At 40.8% G+C, this 23800-nt stretch overlaps 1 protein-coding gene across 1 annotated transcript; it reads right to left on the bottom strand.

Moving 5' to 3' along the window:
- Nucleotides 1-573: 573 nt before the first annotated feature.
- LOC133975772 (1-phosphatidylinositol 4,5-bisphosphate phosphodiesterase delta-3-A-like) lies at nucleotides 574-22852 on the bottom strand. The gene is made up of 16 exons (XM_062413747.1): nucleotides 22589-22852; nucleotides 15965-16020; nucleotides 15766-15877; nucleotides 12219-12447; nucleotides 11844-11973; nucleotides 10991-11216; nucleotides 10550-10751; nucleotides 8696-8840; nucleotides 8053-8205; nucleotides 7226-7369; nucleotides 6568-6721; nucleotides 6321-6437; nucleotides 6040-6218; nucleotides 5380-5515; nucleotides 4289-4438; nucleotides 574-4181 (listed from the first exon to the last, which is right to left on the bottom strand). Exons 1-16 carry the CDS (start codon nucleotides 22677-22679, stop codon nucleotides 4021-4023), a joined length of 2385 nt encoding a protein of 794 aa, XP_062269731.1. The 5' UTR covers nucleotides 22680-22852; the 3' UTR covers nucleotides 574-4020.
- Nucleotides 22853-23800: the final 948 nt, after the last annotated feature.

The following is a 23800-nucleotide window of genomic DNA, read 5'->3' as shown; positions in this document are numbered from 1 at the left end:
ATATTGTAGTCAAACTGTAGTATAATCCATAGATTTACTTTAATAAATGTTCCTTTGTTTATGGTAAATCCGTATCGATCCACAGCTGTCTACACAGACAAACAACAGCGTTGAATGCAGATGTTTTTGTCCGAGGTGACACCCAACTTGCAGATGGCAAAGCACACAGATGCAGCAGCATTATTCTAATGGTCATCAATGGGATAGCTTTGAAGAGAATCTCACTGTACTGGTGAAGTGACAATAAAGCTAAAGAAGCTGTAGTTCACCCAAATCTATCAAACTCATAGAAGGGGGAAAACTCTATTTCAAGATATGAGTATGTGTGTGTGTGTGTATAATAATAATGAATGCATTTTCATTCAATCACTAACGCTATACCCACAACAACAAATTATCCTACAGTCATGCAAGTGTAGGACAGTGTTGGTGAGAGCATTGAAATCACCCTCAACCAGTAACATCAGTATTTGGAGGAAAGTGTAAACGCTGACTCCAACAGTATAACTGTTAAATCTAAATGTAAGATCTCTATCTTTTGTTTACAATGGATAAAATGACCACAAAGTTAAATGCAATGCTGGACCGTCACTTTTATTTTCACTGTAAAATACATTTCAGTAATAAACACTTCATTTAGTTAAAACCCGGAGTTGATCTGATATCATGAGGTTGATCTGATATCATGAGGTTCTTCAGTCCGATCATGTTACATTTCTATACTATCACTTTGAACACATTTATTACCTGGCTACATAAATAATATCAGAATTATTAGCAAACAGCTGGTTTAGCACAAACACAAACAGTTTAAAAAAAAAAAGAGCAAGGTCAAAATATAATCTCGTATCCAGTTTTTATCTTTCACTTTCAGTTCTTCATACACGTAAGTGAGTAAGTGCAATGTTGACACAAACAGATTTGGTTTACATACTGGCAGCATCTTCTAATTCCAATCTAAACACAATAAAATACAACTTCCTGATTAAATTATTGATCTATTTGTGGCCACTGTCACAAAATATCTTTAGTAAAAACAAGTAAAATCTTTTTTGTCATTGCGGCGCTGCACAAAGCACATTGATTCCCTCAGCCCCCCCTGGCCCGGCTTTCTCTCTCACATACAAACACACTGACAACAGACCCATGGGCCGCAGTCAGACTTAAAACTGGTTAAAAACAACATTATTTGGTCTTTTGGGAAAGAAAGGTAAAGAAAGAAAGTCGCTTTGGTTAAAGGCGTCAGCTAAATGAAATGTAAAAAGGACGCACGTGTTTATTTGCATGTAGAGCAGGCAAGTGAGATCTGAACACAAGTGGTCACTGGAGACGCCTTCTAAACAGGGGAGTTGCTAAAGGGTCGGCAAGGGTTTGGCTGAAGACTTATCCATGTGTTGGGGGTTTGCACTTAAAGCTATGGTTGGTAATCCTTGAAAAACTAGCAAGTGTAGACTACAATTTGAAAATCTGCATACCCCCCCAAAACGCATGAACGTGCACTGACTGACAACTGCTAAAGGACGACTTTTTTGTTACTGACTCGCTGGCTATCGTCCCTCAGGCTAAAAATAAAACACTCTTGATTCTTATGCCAGGTGTGAACAGATGTTTCACACCTTGAAACCAGGTCCAATTCGGCACTGTTCATCTCCATGCACCCAATGTTGATTGAAAACCTGCTTCAAGTCAAAGGATACGTTATGACGTACAGACATCATGACATTTTTTATCGTACTCCTTGTTATATGTAAATAAACAATATGAATGTTCGTAAACAAATCCAACAATTTCCTTTTTTAATAAAAACACTGTATAAAGGTTTTTCTTTAGCACAATAATCTACGATGGATACCTTCACAGAGTGATGTCTAACAAATAAATGTGGAGAGGAGTCAGCTCTTACACTGACAGTATATAAAGGCTGCAGTTTGTGTGTTCTGCGCTCAACAGAGAGACAACAGTCTGTCGTCCAAAATGAAAGCAGCGAGCAGCAGCATGTTTCTAATAATATACTGTCAAAAAAAGGATCATCAGTCAGGTTGACTCCAGAGACACACAACATACATGTATCTGAACACTGAGTAAACAATGGCAAAGCAATACACAACAAGGAAAGCTCATTTTAACTATGGAGCATGTCTGCTTAGGTCTAAAAAGCTAACAATAAGGCAGCAGCTGTATCTAGTCACCACCTATGCGTGACTAGACATAACTGAGCTAATTCTATCATATAAAAACTAAAGCCTGTTAAGCATTGAACATGCACTAGGCTACATTATAAAAGAACTGGATGGGATCATTTGCATATCTTGGACAAGCATATGTACAGAGGTATTGGGGACATTTCCCAAATAGATTAGAATTACGATTCATGCCGAGAGCTGCATTCAAATCTGAACATCTCTATGATGAAGTCAAAAGGACATTTTCTTTTTCTTAGTACATGCGATAGAGATTCATGACCTTCTGAACACTTTGGGTTATGCGGAAAAAGTTTCTCAAGAGATTTTCCCTCATATCCTTACGTGTCACCATTGGACAATTAGGACAGGATACTAATAGAGAAGAAAGAGACCTAGAGAGACTTTGTTACCCATGATTTGTCTTGGACACGTCCATGTTCAGCTGCTGTTCCCATGGAACCTTCAACCCCTTCAGCCTGCAAAGGTCTCATTTGAATATTTGAATGAGAGGAAGAGGCTTTAGTATGTGAAGGTGGCATCTGAGGCAGAACAAAATGCCCGGAAAACATTAGTTCGCCTATTGGAGTTGGACTGCAGGGGTTTTATTACATCCATGGCCAAGCACTGTGCCAGACCTTAAAAGAAACATGATGGGCTGCAGAACGCCAATGGCTCTGGCTCAGGAGGAAACTTGGCCGCAAGATGTTGAGGTCATGCACCCAGGTCTGATCAGCCTGTGGTGGTCCTGCCTAAGAAGAAGGGGTCTTGTGATTAAAGGCAGAAGGACCTGTTGACACTCAGGCCCACAACTGGATATATGTCCCTAGCATCTGCTGGTGGAGGATCACCAAGATCTGCACCAGTAGACCTGCAGACCCCCAGGTAAAGACAGCAGAGCAGGTGGACGCAAGAAATCAGAGAGAGAGAGATATCCCTGTGATTTAAATTCCATCCGAAGTAAGAGTAAAATCAGTTTGACTGAAAATTTCAAATGTTCGGAGAGAACCCTGTCTGTACTGTCTCCCTGAAGCACTAATGGTCAGTTGCTGCATGAAATGAAGTTGGATTGATTTCAGAAAATAATTTTTTTTTAATGATTACAGTGACCAACTGCTTTTCAAGTGAATGTATCACATATGAGGGACTTGATTATGTCACACTTGATAGAGTACGGCTGCTTCACATAACATAAATAAAGTCTATACTCTCGGAGTAATCTTCAAATCACATACCAGCAGGCTTTTCTTTTCAAATAAAAACTGACTCTAAAATAAGATAAATATAAAATAAATACAAAAGATGTCAGAAACTTGTTTTCAAGAATAAATCTGGCACCACACTTTGGTACCACACACGTTGGTCTCATATAGATTCTCTGGACTCATGCAGGCTGCTGTAATGGGTTCACCTGCTCTAAGAATCAAACCCTGATCAAATGAGGAATTACAGAGCAACTGTCCACCACTTCACAGTGAGTGGTAGATTCTGTATAAAGGAACGAGGCTGGAGGTGCAGTTAAATCACTCAACACTCAAAACTGACATTTGTGTTCAAACTTTATATTTTGGGGTCTTAGTCTTCCATTAGTCAGATCAGGGACCTGATCAGAAAACGCAGCACCACAATCAGTGTATTCATCGAACAGTAAGAATGGCCTTTACCTTCCTCGCTACAAATTTAAAATACTGGTCAGAAACCTCTCACCAACAGTACAGGTTGTGGATACAGCTACATACTTTATAACCAGTTTGATGAGTTTGGGGCCAGATCTTTCATCGCCCGGATCCAGGAAGATGTGATCTGAGCTCTTCCCTTGTCCATGCTTCTTGGGAGGGGACTAGGGTCCCTTGGCTGAAGACTTGGTCGGTGACCTGGCCGGCGATTTGGTTGATGATTTGCTGGGACTGCTTTCACAGGGGCCGACCGTGATGTGGACGAAGAGCGATGCAGGTGAAAGGGTGGAGCCGTCCACCTTGAGCAGTCGGACGTGGCGATAGCCTGCAGAGGTCAGAGAGAGAAGGCAACGGCAGCAAATGGTTATCCGAAGTGTAGGTCTCACAGCCGCCCTATTAGCCATCATACAACAGTGCTGTCTTTAACCCCACCTGTGCGCAGACTGGTGAAAGGCAGGGTGTATTGCCCCAGGAAGTCGTTGCTGGACGTGTAGTCGTGGTCTTCTACCATGAAGCGAACCAGGGCCAGGTCAGGGGCATGGACGGTGAAGTTAAATGTAGAGTCCCACTGAGGATTAAAGCCTGAAGCAGAGAAGCAACACTTTCATCTGCATTTCTTTGTTCGGTATTCATTTGAATTATGTGAAAACTCCTGCTTGGATTACCATTGTGCAAATTTTACAATGAAAATTATCTGAAAATTAAGAATATATTTGTTTTTAATATCAATATGAAATAACAACTTTGATTGATATAACAGTAACCTTGGGGCACCACCCTTTAAGCAAGGGAAAAGATAAGCCAATTCCCAATTAAATATCAATTTTAAACTCGGATTAACAATTTAATTAATAAGTATAACCAACATGACGACATCAGTAGTTAGTAAAGGTTGAAGGACTTCGAGTTCTTGGTTCTGCAGAGGTCAGCCAAATTCACACTAGTGCAAAATTTGGACCAAATTTTATATACACAAAGGAAATAAAACAATTATACCAAAGATACCAAGTTAAATCATGGGAATCCAGGAATCAGTTCATTTGCTCTCTCAGTGTCTTGCCCAAGGACACTTCAGAATCCATAGAGAGGGAGCCAGGTTTCGCACTGACACTCTAACTCTCGAGCTCTCCATAATGAATGAGTGTGATTCTTAGTTATAATTGTGCTTAATAAAATATTCTGGTTCTGAATAGCAGCAGCAACATGTCAATTAGCACATTGACAAAGCTTGTCCTTTACTTTTCTACAATTTATCAGTTAATTTAGCCATTTCTCCACTACTTTCGGCTTTTTTTTTCGATCCAAAAGAATTATGTTCAGGCGTTACAGCTGATTCAATATTTAGAAATCATTATTCATATTGTGTAAATTAGTTGAATGACAAATGGACATTATTAATACAGAGCTTTCACGAGAGACAATATTAACTTATTGACATTCTAGAATAATTTACTATCCACGTACTACTGCTGCTACTGAAGCTGTTTAATTGCTGCGAGGTATATTACCACCAGGGTATTTACCATTGTTGTCAATATGAGGAGTCTTCTTCTTATTGTTGTCGATGGGAGCTCCATGAATCTCCACCCACACCTGAGGGTCCACAATGGAGCTGGGCTTGTCCCACTCCGGCTTGGGAAGCTGCTGAGCTGAAATAATCTGCAATTACAATAAAGAAAGTTCATCATCACTACAGAATAGGAGGCTGTCCCACATAATGATATTCTTTGAGTATATGTGTGTCTTTGTGGTCGTGATGTGTCATTTCAATCAGAAACATCAATGCAGGGGCGGATCCCAGGGGGGACACTGGCCCCGGCTGAAATCTGAAGTGGCCCTGTCCTGTCAGTGGTCCTTTTTTAACGAACTAGTCACTACCAATACTAACAACGAATATGAGAATTTGTTCAGATTTAGTTATTTTCAAAGTTATTTTTAAGTGCACACTGTGCTTGAACAAGAAACCATTTTCAATAAATGTTGAATGACCTGAGGCTTTTTTCTAAGCTATATAACTAACATTAAAAAAGGTCTGACTTAAATGTGCAACTTATGGACCTTCAGGAATTGTGCGGAGATAATGGACATATCATCGGTCCCTCTGTGTAAATCTAATGCAAACTGAAAGTGAGGAAAACACCTCTGATTCTGCTACTTGCTCCTCCTTTAGAAGACTGTCTTACCCGGACAGTGAACAGCACAGGTCTGTGGCCAGGACCTCCTCCCACATTCTCTGGGTTGAAGGTGGTGCCGGGCTGGCACATGAAGGGAGGTTTCAGCATGTACCCACACTGACCGTTTTGCAGGAACCTCCCTTGGTTTAGGTCCATCTGCTCACCAGGCGTCTGGAAGTTCAGAGCAACTGCAGCACAGGGCGTGTTATGGGTTATGGAAGTTAATGCAGATTTTATTCTGAGTCTGTTTGCTGCTTTTGCTAATTGAATTGCATAAAATAACCCCTCACCAATCTGACAGCCTGCATTCCACATCTCCTGAGGGTTGTAGTTGGACGACTGGAGGCGCTGACCTGAGGGGTAGATCCTGCTGAGCTGATGACTGTTGTGACGCACAAAATACATCCCTGGATGTGAAGGATAAAGACAAGGACCGTCCAATCAGTCCAATACTCCAGAGGTGAAAGACTTTTGCTTTCATTTCTTTATCCACACAAGTAGGCTACAGGTTAATGTCGTGACAGACACACATCATACCTGAGTCCTTAATGTGTCTGGTAGCGTCACTCTCAGAGAAGGAGGACAGTTCAGTTGCTGGGTTTCTTGCAGCATGTTCAAAGCTTTTAAAGGAAACGCTGCAGGTGTATACAACCAGCTCTGACAGCTCGGGACTCAGCTTAGACACACTTGGCTAGGATGATACACACACACACACACACACACACACACACACACACAAAAACACAGACAGAGAGAGAGTCAGAGAAATTCATCACTTTATTTTCTTAACTAGAACAGCACTCAGTAGAGCACATACAAATGCCGAGGCCCAACCGTCCTATTAAATTCAATCAAGCAGACAAATTGCACAGCCACAGACTCAAATAGACTTTCTCCAAGAACTGTGAGACTTTTTTGCATCATGACCACTGAATTATTTCTTGAGTAGTTCACAAATATGTGAAAAAAAAACGATGTCAAAGAAATGCCCAATTCTTTGCTCTATACCCCATCCTTACACCAATTTTAAACAAAATTGGTTCAGTAGTTGTTGTGTGATCCTGCTAACACACAAACAGACAAACAACAATATGAAGATAACCTCCTTGGTGGTTACAGGCAAACTGGTAAACAACTGGTCTGTCCGTACACTATCCCACCACCAACCTAGCCTTGAAATAGAGGTATAACCCACCTTCTGGTCCCCTTTTTTGGAGGGGTGTTTCCCTTCGGTCCTGCTGGCATCCTCATCCGAGGAGCTGAGGTCTGAAGTGCTGGATGAACCCTCCACCACCCCTTGCTCCTTCTTTCCCTTCACAAGGATTTTCCCTTTGAGATCCTGCATAGACACAAGCAGCAAACAGTTACCACACATTAGCAGTTTGCTTGACAATGATATTCATAGTAAGAATATGATAGAGAAACTACTTGGGACTTCATGACACTATTACTCCTACATTTAAATTTACTAGATCCAGATTTGAACTTTTGGATCTGCACCAAATTGCACATATCACTCACCTGAACACAGAGGAGCAGATGGCCCCAAGTTTCAAGTGTAAAGCAAACATTTAAGATTGACAAAATGTCTGACGTATATGATAGAGGAATAAAAGTCCTGCCACACAGTGTGACACAGTCTTGATATTATAAGTGCGTCAAAGTGAATTTAATTAAGTGGGTTATTGTCTATTTTTAACCACGTTCAGATTCCACCGAAAAGTGGCAACCACATACAAACCTCTCGGTTGACAAATGATTTTTATCCATTTGTTTTTGTTTTTGTTTAAGATTCATGCAACTACAGAAATACTTTTGTGAAATGACAGTGACTCTGTCCTTAACAATTCAGCCAGATCTACAGAGATTCCCTCAAGATATTCTCGATATATTATGTTCACAAGAATTGGACCAACGGGCAGAAGACCTAATGCCTCTGGCTCAATAAAAACACCATTACTCTCAATAGTAAAATGAATTTCTTTGGGAACTGATCTCTCTGAACTGGAAAAGTGTCCCTACCTCTGGAGAGGGCAGGCTGTGAGGATCAAGACCTTCGAGAGGCTTGGTGAGGAGCTTGTCACCCAGGATGGATCGCAGTTGTTGAGCCATGACTGTCTGCTGCTCCAAAGAGCAGTGGTTCTCCAGGGACAGGATCAGAGGGTAAGGGGATGCCTGGGTGAAGAGGGTGAAGGCAGCACGTCAGGGAGTTTGCCTCTTCACAAACATTCTCACTGAAAATATTACTAATAAATGGCATTACATTTATATAAAGCTTTTTAAACCAGACAAAGAGCTTCACACTACAAGTCACAGTCACCCATTCACACAATACTTCTACATCTAGCACTTGGTTGTTGCTCATACAGCCCAATTACACAGCGACAGCACAGTGACATCACCCCATTAGGAGTAATATGGTTAGCGTCTTCCCGGGGATCAAACAACTAACCCTTCCTATTTTTGTACAACCCACTCAATCACTTGCACACACCACCCTTATTTTAAAGATTTAAAAGTATTTCATCTTTGCCCACACACACTCAGTAATCAGTTCACAGAGCTCATGTGTCTAAACTGTAAATATGTAACCAAGCCAACAGTATGATGGTACCTGTATTTATTTGTATCTGACGAGGGAACTGATTCTGAATAGTGTACTCACTTTAAAAGCGTACTCCTTGATGACCTCAATGACATTGACAAACGGTATCTTGGAGGTGAGTGTGTGTCCGTGGTAGATGACCGGCTCTCCTTTATCTCCATCCCAGCAGTCCAGCTCCACGCAGCGGCAACCGTGATTCAGAGCTCTGAGACACAAACAGCATCATGAGGAATTACTACTAGAAAAGAACATAATTTTCTTAAATGTTTCTTGTTTCTCCCACTATTTTACATATATAATAAACCACAACATTGAGCATTACACAAAACACGTCAAACATATTGCAGTATAGCATATTGTTCCTTGTCCAGTTTATGGGTCTAAAAACCGAAAATCCAATTGTAATTGCAAATTTGTGATCTGTTATATAAATACAATTTGACTTATTTTGACTACGTCACACATTGTCTATAAGATGCAGTCGGTCCGAGTTATCACATTCAGTCAATATTCTATCAATGCTCTACCTCTTCTATGTGATGTCGAAGCTTCTATTTTTTCAAATATATTATGAGTGTGGCCAGATGCAATTTTACCAGTCAGAGACAATATTCTTTTAATATGAGCTTGACACAAGACACAAATTTTGAGCTAATAAAATTTAGCTCCAAACAAATTGTTTTGTTTTTCCGCTTTAAGCCGACCCGAGACACAACTGTTTGTACACGTAACATGATCTGCCCCTCTCAGTGGACTATTATTTATTCCTGTGTGTTGGTTGTTTTAGTTCTTATTATTGTCTTGTTTTCCCATTTCTGGGATTATGTGCTTGAAATGGTCACACACAACCCAGTCAATACGCCTTTAACCTACACCCTGGCCTGTAAGCCCCCCCAGTCTGTTTCCCAGCCTGCAGCCCACTGGAGATATTTCACCTGCAGCCATCTTCCACATCCACATTCTCTACTAGTCTCCAGTCAGTTTCCTAGTCAGCTAGTATTGAGTCCACAGTCCTCAAACCTGCTTCCATGTTGCTAGCATCCTGTCAGACTCAGACCTGATAGTGGAAGCTGGAAGTTTAATGGAAGTTGATTGGCCATCTTTGGGCTCCAAGGAGGCTGTATGCGAAGAAAGGGACATTATGGGTCCTATCACCATTAGAAGATTTAATTTCCCAGTTTAACAGAGACTCAGATGTTCAGCCAGCCCAAACCTCAGCCCCAGCTTCCCAGAAATCAGCTTAAGCATTAGCCTCAGGTTTCCAAGCCTCCCAGCAACACTGTCGATGCCAAGGGAGATCCTGAGCCAGGTCCTGAGTTGGTTGTCTCCATGGACATACCTTGTGATCATGCACTGACAGATGTCTGGGTTAGGGGGTCTCAGTCAATGTCTCATCTATTTCTGCATTGGGAGTCTCAGCCGACATCCTGTGGTCTTCTCTATCAGATCCTGGTCATCGGGCTGACATCTGCCCCTGATCCTGCATTTGCCATCCATTTGACATCTGCCTTATTCCCAATCAACTCTCCCTGACCATTTCTCCATTTACCTCCAGTCTCTTTGCCAGTCTTAAGCCAGTCCACTCTGACGCCTCCAAGTCATTCCCCCGAGGGGCTGTGACACACCTGGCCTGCCTCCTGAGGGGACTCGCCCACGCCTAGCTCCATTCTTCTGATCCCTGTCGTGAGGCCCTGGATTCTCTGTCTGTGTATGCCTGCACTATACACTCCTCCTCAAACTCTGCACACTGGTCAAGGGTCCACAAGCCCAGCAAAACCACACCATCTACAAATAGCAGAGCTGTAATACTGAAGACATCATACTGGGTGCCTTCATTTATTTTTGGTCAGCTAATAGTAGGATTCACTCCAATGACCTTTGAAACAGCATTTGTGGTGCCCTGCTGATTCTTACCTTATGTATGGCTCTATGCTGCTGTCCCCGGTCAGCTGGTCCTTGGTGAGGTATGTGTTGTGGGAGGAGGAGATGAAGTAGTGCGCCAGTGGATGTGTCATGTCTTGGTAAACCCTTCCATGTTCTGGGTTTAAGACACAGTTCTCCTTAGACAGCATGTACATGGTGAAACCATTGGGGGTCATGAACTGGTTCTTCTGAGCTGTATTGGGCAAAAGGCAGAAACAAAAAAGTTGAACACAAGCCTGGTAGTTGCAGTTATTGTACAGTTTCTACAATACACCTTAATATTTGCTAGGCAGATTTTTAGATGCTTTATAATTATGTTAATTGCAACAGCCAGTTGCTGAGTTTATTCCAATGGATTTTTTCTAAGATGTTTTGCTGAACATAACATATATACTTTGGTATTTGTCAGTGTATTGTTACTTAGCATCGTACCCCATTCATTAAGTTCATATGTGAGTATGAGGCTTTGGGCATGGAGGAGTGAAGCATCCTCCCCCTGGTCCTTCAAGAAATCCCTCAGGTCCACAGTGGAAAGAACACAGTCATTTGCAGAGTAGCGGAGAAACACAGTGTCCAGCTCCGGTCTCCGTAGCAACTCCCTGCAGAAAATTTCAATCTCCTCGTGGTCGAGACGACTGTCACCTGACCGGTCACATTTCTAAAAATAAATTCGAAAAACAAAGTTAGACACAGTTGATCACTCTTCAACATCAATTTCAATAACTGGCTTAAATTTGCCACAAGCAAAGCAATATAGTGATGGTCTGTCATTTATCAGTCAGGGTTGGGAGCCAATGGTTTATATGTAAACAGCATTGCGTAATCAGGATACATTTATATATATATCAAATATATACTGTATATAAAGTATATCACTCAGTTCTACTTTATATATTTGTGAAACACAAAAACTGCCAGAAATAAAGTTATTACCATCTAATTGGACCCCATTTCAAATCTGAACTTCCCTCCTCAATTAGCTAGCTAAAGATGTGGGAGGGTTAGGGTGAGTTCAAAATGTTTTGAGAGATTTAGAGAGAAGAGAATATAGGTGGAACTCACCAAACTTTTGTGGCTGCATCCGTTAAAAGTATAAAGTGCAATAATTTAAATGTCAGCTTTTGAACTAATCCACAAGTATTTCTGTTTGGATTATATAATATATTATATTACTAATAATTGTATAATTCTGTAACTCAAGATATAAGTAATTTGACCGAAACAAATTAGTTTAAACCCTATATAAGGATATCAGGTTTAAATATAATTGTGTGTGTCTGTCCACCTGGAACAGACTGCGGGCATATTGATCACTCAGATCAACATTGATCATCTGCAGCAGAGTCTGGACTTCTTCATAGCTCATCTTATCATCGTGGTCCTGGTCAGCCCGACTCAGGTAAGCATGAATCCAGGTGACTCACACATACAGTCAAGGAAACAACAAGGTGACACAATAGTACACATATTAATGTTTAAGTGTTCTAGTCTGGGACTAAAGGATCAATGTATGGGGGCTCATGGGGCATCCAAAACAAAATCTTAATATATTTTCATTCTTCCAGATGAATATTGAAGTGTATTGTGTTCTTATTGTCGGAACTGCTGTGTATTTTCTCCGTGTTACACTGTAATTCCAAATGACCCTCAGTTAGGATATTGGTCGAGTTTGTCCTTCTGGCTCATATTCTCCACTCTCCCTTGCAGCTTCCGGATGCCGCGGGCCCAGTGTTGAGCCTCCTCCTGGCTCTGGCAGAGGAGATCCAGGCTCTTTCGGGGCCCTTTGAAGACCACAGTCAAACCCCGGCCCTCGGGTATCGAGCCACCCAGCTGCCGCAACATCTCTGACTGGCAACCCTCCCGAATGCACTCCACCTCCAAGACAGAGACTGAGAAGGAGTGAGAAGAAGAAAGAGCAGCTGAGTGAATTTTCCACCTGGTAATTGTGTCTGATGTTCAATCCAAGAGGAATGTTGTTTGCAATGGGACGCCAGTACTCATTTGCAGTCTTTCCAAGGTAAAATATCATATGGATCCTTGACCTCTATTAAACACAATGGAAATATAAGAGCTTGGACAAAATATGTTTGCTGTGATCAAAAAATCACAATACAAACATGGTAATTAAGAGGCCATTATTCTGGGAAGATGGATCAGTAAATTGATGACCGTCTGCTGTGGGTATCCGGAACAGGAAACAACACAGACCTAAAAGATCGATATAGAAAATCCTTTCACTAAGCCTCTATATTGATGAGAGGTCTGTTTGTCTCTATACTTCCAATGAAACCCTGAAATAAAGCCCCTTTCATTGCAAGAATAAGTTACAATAAATAAACCAGTATACCTGCAGTGGTACATCAGACCTTCATCGTCATTGCTACCATAATAAACAAGAACTTTATGTATAAGATCACTGTTTGGGAAAATATATGCAGGTCTTGAGAATTGAGTGTAGATTGATAGGCAAAATTGTAAATTGTATATAATAAACATTTTAAAAAGGCTGGAAAAGTATATTTGTGGTGTGAATAATTTATATTTATTATATTAGAGTATAAATTGTAGCAACAAAGCAACTCACAGCAACGACTCATTTTCTATGCTTGTTTTAATAATCCTGCTTTTGGATTCCAGAGACTTTCCAGTTTTTCTGGGTTTCTGTATACTGCTAATATTTGTCACTCTGTTTCTAAAATATACAGTATTTTCTGTGTAGGTGTTTACTGTGCTGGATCCCAGTTAAGGTTTAGTGTGTACTATCAAAACACACTTCTGTGTGTGTCAACAAGGGTCTGTGTCTCATCCAAGGACCAAAACAACCTCTATGAATGCTTGTAGTGTATCGTACTAGTGTGTCGGCCTGGAAACTAAAAACACTCAGTGGACCTTATCTTATTTCTATTTTAGCTCACTAATGATGACATCCACAAATGCTCCAAATGTCCCTCTGTAGCTCTGCCTTTGGTGAAGATGTCCACACTGCGACTCTTCCAATGACAAGACACTACTTTACGAAAGGGGGGGGGGGGGGTTTAACTAAAACTTTTAATATTCCAAGTTGTTCTGACTGTTCACCTGCTACAGTTCAGACGAGACAAGAGAGAACTATTAGGTCGGATTAGTGCACTACAAATCAACAAAGGTTAACTATAGTTTACATAGTTCAATTTGTTTTGGTATACTACCATTATTACATCATGTGGTTAATGGGATTAAAGGGACGAATGTTTACACAGATTATTTCTCTTCGGGATTTTAACTTTGTTTTTAATAAAACTTGAACCTTTTTTTTGAGGGGGGAACTCACTCTCTTAATGAACTGCTCCCAACTCCAGTTCAAACTAAGGAAATGACCTGCAATTGGAGACTTTACTTAATTTTAAGGGTCACAAACCAGACTGGTAAGCACAGCAGTAGACCACCCAGTGAGAATATAGTGAACATGTTTGATCAAAAAGTAGTGGGGGAAATAACTGGGTGAAGCTTCTGCTCTTAAATGTAAAGTCCAGTTACATCAACGTCAGTGTTTTCAGGTGCAGATAAGTGAAGGGAAAGTATAATCATAAATTCTCTTATATAGAGGATACGTAGTAATCCAGGGTGTCACGAAAGCAGGGGACGTACACGCACACGCACACACACCCACACACACACACACACACACACACACACACACACACACCACACAGAGTGCCACATCACAAGCAAATATAATGTTGTGGCAAGTAAAGGCCCTGTCCTGCAGCTGGGAGGCTAACGTTGTGGTTGAGTCATGTGGTAGCCAAACAGCACCAAACCACAAGCTCCAGGGCCAACTCCCACCACAACGTAACGTCCTATAATCTCAATGTTTGAACAAGAGCAGCGTTGGCTGCCATTTTAGGCTGAAAATAGAGGAGCTCTGTAATCACGGAGCTGTGTGCGACCCTCAGATAGCAGAGGAGACGCAGAGCAGCCGGTGTCTGTGCAGAGCAGTAAGTAGCATTTAAAGTTAACAAAAATAGAAAAAGTAAATTCATGCTTCACCTAACACACCCAGGCAGTGCTGAGCTCTTCTGGTACTGAAGGGAAAAGGACAGGGCTGCTTGTTACCAATTATGATCCAAACATGGCTCTTAACCCTCTGGGTGGAGCCCCTGATGGAGGACTTCAATGGTTTTATGGAACTGCCTCTGCTGTGTTTCATGTATGGTAGAGGTCTTCACTTGGTTCCTTGCAACTAAGAACTGAGGCTGAGACTCTCTATCCAATAGAGTCTAGTCCTTTAGGGTGCTGTTGTATGGCCCTAGGTCTTGAGTCTGTGTCAATATTTCTAACACCGTGTCTACACTGCAGGTGTCAGCGTGTAGAACATGTTAGCATAGCAGCAGCTACAAACAATCCTGCAATCTGGAAGCACCCTCAGCCCAATACACAATCACTGTAGTAACGTTTACCTTCCACACACGAACAACGAAGCAGGAGATTCTCCAGTTAGACGCGTTCACAACAACACAGAAATCTCCAGAGTGTTCAGGTGGGGGCGGGCACATCATGGCGAAGGCTGGACGTAACATATGAATTCTGCCGAGATCACGTGTTTTTGTTTACAGCAAATCAACACTGGCATCAGCCCTTATCACCACAAGCTCTCTTTTTCATCCTGAAGCAGAATTTGTTTTTGTTATTTTCATTTTTGCGTCTGTCGCATGTTTAAAAATGGTAAATGGTAAATGGTTTTGTATTGTAAAGCGCTTTTCTAGTCTTGATGACCACTCAAAGCGCTTTACAGTACAGTTTTAGATTCACAGACACACATTCATACAGTGCATCTATTAGCAGCACTTTGTTATTCTATGGGGGGCCATTCAGGGTACAGCATCTTGCCCGAGGAAACTTCGGCATGCAGATGGGTCAGACTGGGGATCAAACCGCCGACCTTCAGGTTGGAAGACGACCACTCTACCCCTCAGCCACAACAAAAAAATTACTTGTGACTTGTGTCGACAGCTGGACTGATTCAAATAGAAGATGACCGCTCCATCCATTTAGTGCAACACTGTGCAGCAGACATTATTCAGAATCATAAACAAAACTCTGTGGCTATTAAAGAAACTGAGCTTCTTACAGTCGTGTGTGTTCCTGCAGTGGCTGCCATTACAAATTCCTGTGCTCCAACAGATGAATTGTGATGTACATTCCGGGAGAGGAACATAAACACTTACATGACTGTTGCTCCTTGGCGCGGGAGGAAGTTTTCTGGGACTGACACCACACAGTGACTCCATCTTCCAGCAGCTTTAGAGTTCGTCGCTTCTGCCAGCGAGGTGAGCGGACCTTCACACACAATAATTCCATTAGATATCACGTCCTACTAGCTATACGACCGATAATTAACCTGGTCAAATAGTTTAAATGATTTACCTTGACCATACTGGAGCCCTGCAACATCCGCTTGACATCTTCATCCTCACTGACTCCTGGAAAGGAAACAGATAAAAAGGTTGAAGAAAGACAGACAGTACACATGAAGTCATTATCTGAGCTCAGGTCAGTAGCAGAAACAAACTGAACTGAGAGAAAATTAGTAAATTATACTTTATAGATTGTATATAGACTGTAAGTCTGGACCAAATTTAAATAAAGACATCTTTAAAGCCCACTGATTAGCATTATGTATCTATGCAAATACAGAAATGTGAAAACAAGTTGTGGTTTTATTTTGCTGGAACAAGTTCAAGGATAAAGTGGCTTTAAACATAAGGACTGTGGACAAAGCCAGAATAACTTTACTGTGATACTATTTCCTCCCTAGTCTTTGTTTATTGTTTTGTTCCCCCACAGCCTCCCAGTGGACAAATAAAGTTCTCTCTGTGTAATAGCAACTGATGAAGACGGAGTCAGCAGCAGTTTAATCCATGAACGTCTAGTCAATACAGTGACCTGTGTGGAATGGAGACTGTGTCTTATTCATGTCAGTCATGTATAACTAATCAGCAACGCTGCATCTCTGGACAGCTTCAAAAGACTCCTCAAACTCCACCTGTACACTGCGGCCCTTGGCCTAAGCTCTCGCTCAACCCGGCCCCCAGTGCTGTTTATTTCTGTCCTGTCTTGTGCAAATTACTTTCTTTTATCTTTTGGCCCCCATTGACACATGTGAAGTGCCCTCGGGTCTCTTGGAAGACGCTTTATACATTAAAGTCATATTATTATTATGTGAGCCTGCAGGTTATAATAGAGAAGTTATTCAGTTTCAGTATGATTAAAGTACAGTGAGGTTGCCTGTAGGCTGCTGAATCATCAACTGAGTCAGCAGGAATCTAACACAAGTGTCACTGTGGTTTGGGAAGGGCTGGGTCACAGAAGCATTTTGATACTGGAAAGAAACACACACACACACACACACACACACACACACACAAACACACTGCCCTCTCTGTACAGCAGTACAGTATTCGGTGGGTGTGTGGCTTTCTGTGCTTGGAGAGGAAATGAGACAAAGTGTCTGAGTGTGGCTTAGAAACAGACTGACCTCATTAGAATGATTGACCTGACTGTGATGAAACCATGTTTGATTAATCATGCAGGCTGCTCCATGTAGCCTGCAACAGCTGATGTACTGTAGATATACAATGTGCCCCTATTTCAGTCAATCAAGACATTTGAGATAAGGGCCAAACACAAAGAAAAGCCCTTCTGCTGCACTAATACACACAATAGCAAGGTGTGCTAGTAACCATTTAGTAACTGAATAACTAAACTAACAACACTGACATTACTTGGAGGATGTAGGCTTAATTATTCAATGCTTATCTCAACTTAGAAAATATGTTGGTGCATGTTTTTCTGAGCTGAGAAACTGAGAGACTTGATGTTTATGTTGTAAAACACTATGGTCGGATTAGCCTCTTGAGTTGACTCTGCATTTGACGGAAGATGGTGCGGGACTTAATAACTCAGACACGTGTCCTGTCCCTGATCTTGATTTAGATAATCAGTAGTTTGAATCTAGACTTGAATAGCTGGTACATTAGTTTACTAAAGTATAACAACTGTACTTATAGTCAGAGATCCATGCTCAGAAAAAAATAATTCCATTTTCTGCTAATTGACAGTAAATATTCAAACTGTAATGTTTAGATATTATATAGCTTCACTTAAACTTTTTTATTCTGTGAACTTTATATCATGGTAAAAATGTGTATGAAGGGGCTTATTATGTGTATTTATTTAGACATTTTCATCACATATATTTATTCACTTACTACTTCACTCACACAAATTAAGAGGCATAATTCACATTAAAGACCACTGTATAACCTCAATGCAAATTAATTCGGAGATGAGAGTGACCTACTAACGTGGTTACAGCTGTATTTCCAAACAAAAACCACAGGAAGCAGCACGAGTACAGATCGCACTGAGGTCACATTACTAACAATAAGCTGGTCACCTATTTTCAAACCGCTCAGCCACAGAAACATTGACATGCTAACCTAGTTTATACGACCTGTTAACTTTGATAACACTTGAGATCATGTATGGAGTGATTTTGTGTTTTACGAATAAAATTGAATTGAATGTTTAAGTTTGTCCCTGTTTCTTTAAAAGGAATACTGTGATATTTTAGGGAAGATCACGTTCAAATGATGGTATCACTTTCATTATTAGAGTTTTAAATTTAAGACATTATTCTCACAACTTTGGACAAACTCTGGGGAAAGAGGAATCATCTCCTCTAAGCTCAGAGATAAACATGTTGTGTCTCATTTTTACACAAACAATGATGGAAACCTTGGTTTTTATGTGGGAAACACATGCATCTTCTATATGCCTGGCCTATCGCTACACTGTGCCAGTGCCGTAGAGTCAAGCTATAGTAAAACTGCTGATGATGTCAGTTAATCATATTCACATTGTGTAGTTGGACTGGTCGTCATGATAACTGGGAGCAATACCAGTGGGCTTTGAAACAATCTATACAGTTTTGACTGTCTCTGTCCCTGGTACATGTTCCCTCAATGTGATTGCTGTTACTGCAGGTCTCTTTTCTGCAGTCTCAATGAATTCCATTCAGACTTCCTGTACTTTTTTGAATACTTCCTCTGCTGGCAAGTTTTGGTCAGTAACCTATCCACTGCAGAGCATCTTTTGCTCCATAGACTGCTTCAACTTGAAACCTCAAGCACATCATAGTGTGTAAAAAAAGATGTGAATTTTTGGAGAGCTATATCTTTAAATACTTTGTGGAAGCCCCTTAGGCAGAAAGCTCTGTCAGGTCAGATGAGAAGCATCTGTGAACTGACGTCTTCATTTCTCTCCTCAGATGCTCTATGGAGTTTAAATCTGGACTTTGGCAGGATCTCTCAGGGAGAGAGACAGACTTGTCCTAAGGACAAAGCGATTTGTCCTGAACACAATCATACAGAGATTCATCTTGAAGACACTCCGGTTTTGTCCTTGACTCTTTGCAGGTTCATTTGGCTGCTTTCATCCTACTCTAAGTTCTGACTAGTCTCTCTGCTCCTGCGGCTGAAGAAAAAACGGAACCAACATCCGCTATTCAACACCAAACATGGATATGGTGTTCACCAGAGATAGTAGTTCTGCTTTAATACATTTATTATGTATCAGAGAATCTTTGTTCTCTCACACCTTTAAATGCTGATTGACAAACTCAGCACAACCTTTCGAGTCTTAAACTCCTAATGTCTTCACTCTGTCCTCTCTAACATGAAGGTCTTATAGATGGAGAGATGCTGAGATGGTCTAACCTCCAGCAGGTTCTCCATCTCTACAGAGAGCTGAAGCTCAGTCAAAGACTGATGGGTCCTTGACCCCCTAACTGACCAAGGCTTTTACTCAATTTGTCGTGAAGGTCAACCAGGGAGAATCCGGCCTTTTCGAAACTGCTTCTATTCCAGTTATTTATGCCTCAAAGCTTTCAAAATGGTTCTACAACTTTTTTCCTCTTCTAGACCTCACCTATGTTTAATCATAGGTCCACACAGAGCTCTTTTGACTCATGTTTGATTTTTCCTAAACAGTGTGAACTGTTTGACCTTAAATACACAGTGTGTGCCTTTCTTTAGTTTGCCCAGTCAGTTCAGTTTGCCACAGGTGAACTACAGTAAAGTTCTAGACTCATCTAAAACAAAAAAGACACACATAAGCACAGTTTGGTTCCACAGGGTCCCAACATATTTGAAAGTGAGCTATAAACCCTTTCTTTACGAGTTGGAAAATCAAAAACATGTTTTTTCTTCATGATTATAACCTTTTGAAAAGAGGCTGATTGGTCCAATTTTATCAAATTATAATTAAATCTACAAAAAACAACCAGATGACAAACACCTCTTTAAGATCCATAAAATACTGAAGCAGATAGTAAATAAGAGAAAAACAGAAGCGAGGATAAGGTTTGAGCTGCACAGTGTGCTAACATAGTGACCCGCTTTCACTGGCCAACCCCCAAAGAACTGCCATGAGGAGGAAAGCAAAGAAATCACAGGCTAGCAGAATTTGTGCAGTGCATGTCTGTCATTAAAGGGCCTCACTGTCTATAACCTTGTTCTTACTGTAAACCTGCTGCCATAAATATCTCCCCTGGTTGTAGAGGAAAGGTTTCCTGAGAGCAGCTGCTAAATAAGGTTTTGTTCTCATGCAGCACAACAGAGTGTAAAATCAGTCTGGACAAACAGTTGGAACATCACCACAGAGCAGTGATGGAGTCCAACTTACACCCTCCACTTTAATTATCCTACCTTACACACATGCAACACAGAAAGGGTCAAATTTACCAGTGATGCTTGAGCGTAGTTTGCTCTGTATGATTGAAGGTGTAGATCAATCTATTCAGGCAGCATCAGCAAGCTCACAAACCCACACATAATGAATTCCCTAACCCAGCGGTCGGCAACCTGCGGCTCCGGAGCCGCATGCGGCTCTTCAGCACCTCTGCAGTGGCTCCCTGTACAGTGCATGTTGCGCATATTTTTCGCGAACGGTGAACTTAACGAATCAGTTCTTTCATATGATGAACGTGAATGAACGTCACGTTCACGTTCATTTTTTAAATAATCATCGTATCAGGCCATCATGAAATACCAGGAGCGGGTGAATGTGTGTGTACGCGCTCCCAGATAGCCGACACACACACAGAGCCTGGGCTCCGCCCCCCGCCCTGAGCCCCGCTCACTCGCTCAGAGAGACACATTGAGAGTGACTGACCGGCTGCTTCATTGAGAGTGACTGACCGGCTGCTTCATTGAGAGTGACTGACCGGCTGCTTCTCAACAGTGGAAAACAACGAGTTTCTCTGGTCTCAGCTGATCAGTGATCAGCGCTTAAGCTTCTTGATCAGAGCAGAAGCTGCAGGTGGTTTGTACCGATCTGCAGTTTCTGTGTTGGCCTCCAGTCTTACCTGCTCTCACGTTTTGTTTTAATATTTCAGCATCTAAAATATAGGTCACATCCTATTACGTCCCGCCGCTCTTCCCTGCAGGTCGCTAATCTATAGTTCCGACCCCCGGCCTCGGTAAACTAATCATGGATAAATCCCAGCAAAGAAAAGTCTGGGAGGAAAATAGAGTTTAATTCTTCGTGGACAGATTACTTTGCTTTCACTGCCACCAATGCTGTCTTACTATATGTATGCTCGATATGTGGCGAGGAATTAGCAAACAATAAGAAACGTAATGTTGTAAGATATTTCCAGAGCAAGCACACAGCATCTGCTGAAAAGTACCAAGCTGGAGATGAGCAAAAAAAGCTGAGTTCTGTATAATTTATTCCAAAGTAGGCCCACACATGTATTTTGTTCTCCAATTCATAAGAGTTTGGTGATTTTGTAACAGGTAAAATTAGCAGTTAAATGTCAACAGTTTTTTTTACTGTCGTTTTATTCTTTAATAAATGCAACATACTATAGTTGTTATATATATATGTATAACTATATATATAAAAATAACTTTATAACCTGTGTTATCAAATATGTTGTGCGGCTCCAAACAGATTTAATTTGGGGAAAGAGGGGGCAAAATGGCTCTTTCGATAGTAAAGGTTGCCTACCCCTGCCCTAACCAAAACCTTAACCAAAGATGCCTTCCCCTACCCCTACCCCTAAAACCATAACCATAACCATATACATAACCATAACCTAAACCTAACGTTAACCCTTAAACCAAGTCCTACCCAGGAGTCCATTGAAAAAGTGAGGAATGGTCAAAAGTTCATCTGTCTTTGCAATATAAACGGTTCATTCGACATCCATTCACTTAACTTATTCTCTCACATAAAATATTTATTTACACCGTAAATATTAGTTTAGTTCCATTCATATTTGTCTATATTTCTATATATTTATTTTATATTTCTACTTATTACTGCTTATGTCATTTTGCTGCTGTAATATTGCTTCTTAGTACACACACACACACACATGCTTTATGAAATAGAAAGCAAAACAATTTTGGTAAGACACAACAACTAATTTGAAGATGTAGGTTTCTGAAAAAATGTTGATGGACATTTTTCAAACTTTTCTGACATTCTATATACGACATTCAGTGCAACAATGAGTATTATCCGATTAGTTATTGTGTACAGTTATATCATTTCATCTTACTTTAACTTACTGTAGTCCAAGTTTATATAATAATAATAACCACAATCATACTCATAATCATAAAAATAATCATAATCATAATAATTGTTGTTGTTGTTATAACATGTAATTCACCCCTAACTTAGAAAGTCAAATGTGTGTTGACTTGCAGTGTTTCCCTGCAGAGGAGCATATAAGTTTAGTGCCAGCCAACAGAATAGTCGATGACCATAGACTGACTACTACACATGAGTAACAGACTAGTTAGTGATGGCGGACCTTCGGGATTCATTCCCACTCTGTGTTGACACATTTCCTCCTCACATCCGAGGGGGGCGGTGGAGACCATCAGCGCTGATATGGAGAAGCCTCTGGTCCTTGATCATTGATCATTGAATACATTCAGACAGTAACGGCTGTGCAGCAACACAAACACTCACCGAGGTTCCTCAGAGGATCGATGGCCTTTAACCTGGACGTCCCGGCTCCGTTCTTCCCCGCCGGGGCTGCTTTCTTTCTGTGGCCCAACATAACGCCAAGAAGCAGCGCTCGGTGTTGCTCTGCTTCCCCCCGCGTCCTTCGCGATCCCTGTCCCGGATCACGAGATGTTTCTCGGGCTGCAGATTAGCGCTCTGCTCCACGGAGCTCCACGGCGAAACGCATGCTATTTATGCAGGAGGAGGATAACAGGAGTCAGGCCAGACCTCCCCACTGCTGATTGGTGTTAACCACAGACCACAGACCGGTCCCAGTCTCACACACACAAACATACACACGCGCAAGCACGCACGAACATGCACGCACGTCAATGACCACAACACACACACACTTCCTGAAGATAATTTCAAAATAAAGCTCTTCGTGTTAGGTTTAGGTCAAAATAATTCACATTTTCATTTGATCTATTCACTTTTTTATTAATTTTACTTTGGAACCGTTTCACTCATGATTTTTGTGTTTGTGCATTTTATATGTATTTTAAGATTGAATAAATAAATACATGCGTGGATCATGTAAACTCAAAAAGGCTTGATGCACAAAAACGTTTTTATAATACAACCATGACTCCTGCTAATATATTTTTACCAGTCATAAATTCCTACTTAAGATAATTAGCTACTGTTGTTTATCATTCTATAATTTTATCATAACTGGGCAAAATTTGAAATAGAAACATTTGAATCAACATATATTAAGTACCATAAGTAAAACATTTGTATGCAGAATGACCCATTTCAAGATAATGTATATTAAATAATTGATAATGATACAGCTGGTTGAGCTAATTTGAATTGGTTTGAAACTTAATCTTAAGGAACAATTATGCCTTATTAACAATACAATAATAATTCATGATTTTGAGTTTGTTCTGTTTTATTGTTCTTTACTGGACATGTAAATACCAGATAAATGTAAATAGGTATCAAGTATCTACAGTATTTGCCTCTGATTCGTGTAAAGCAATATAAAACCTAAACTAAAACCTAAAATTCCTAAGTAAAATAGAAATAGGTCTAAACAGTATAGTGAGTGTAATGTATCCCGTACTGAAATAATGGATTTATTTTTGTCATTGTTAATTAAATTAATAATTGAATTAATAACCTTGAATGGTGTCCCTTTTATGAGGGCTATATCTTCTATCCGGATGG

This window comes from Platichthys flesus, chromosome 20 (assembly GCF_949316205.1).
Source record: "Platichthys flesus chromosome 20, fPlaFle2.1, whole genome shotgun sequence".
Taxonomy (NCBI): domain Eukaryota; kingdom Metazoa; phylum Chordata; class Actinopteri; order Pleuronectiformes; family Pleuronectidae; genus Platichthys; species Platichthys flesus.
Note: the sequence above shows the minus strand (reverse complement) of the source record. Positions and strands in the feature narration are given on the sequence as shown.

Bases quoted from the DNA above. Each gene is read 5' to 3' on its own strand.
- LOC133975772 (XM_062413747.1), bottom strand. From the start codon at position 22,679: ATGTTGGGCCACAGAAAGAAAGCAGCCCCGGCGGGGAAGAACGGAGCC. The intron at 10,752-10,990 runs GTACGATGCTAA...TGCCCAATACAG, and splicing joins ATATGAACTTAATGAATGGG to CTCAGAAGAACCAGTTCATG. The intron at 6,219-6,320 runs GTGAGGGGTTAT...CCTGTGCTGCAG, and splicing joins GAATGCAGGCTGTCAGATTG to TTGCTCTGAACTTCCAGACG.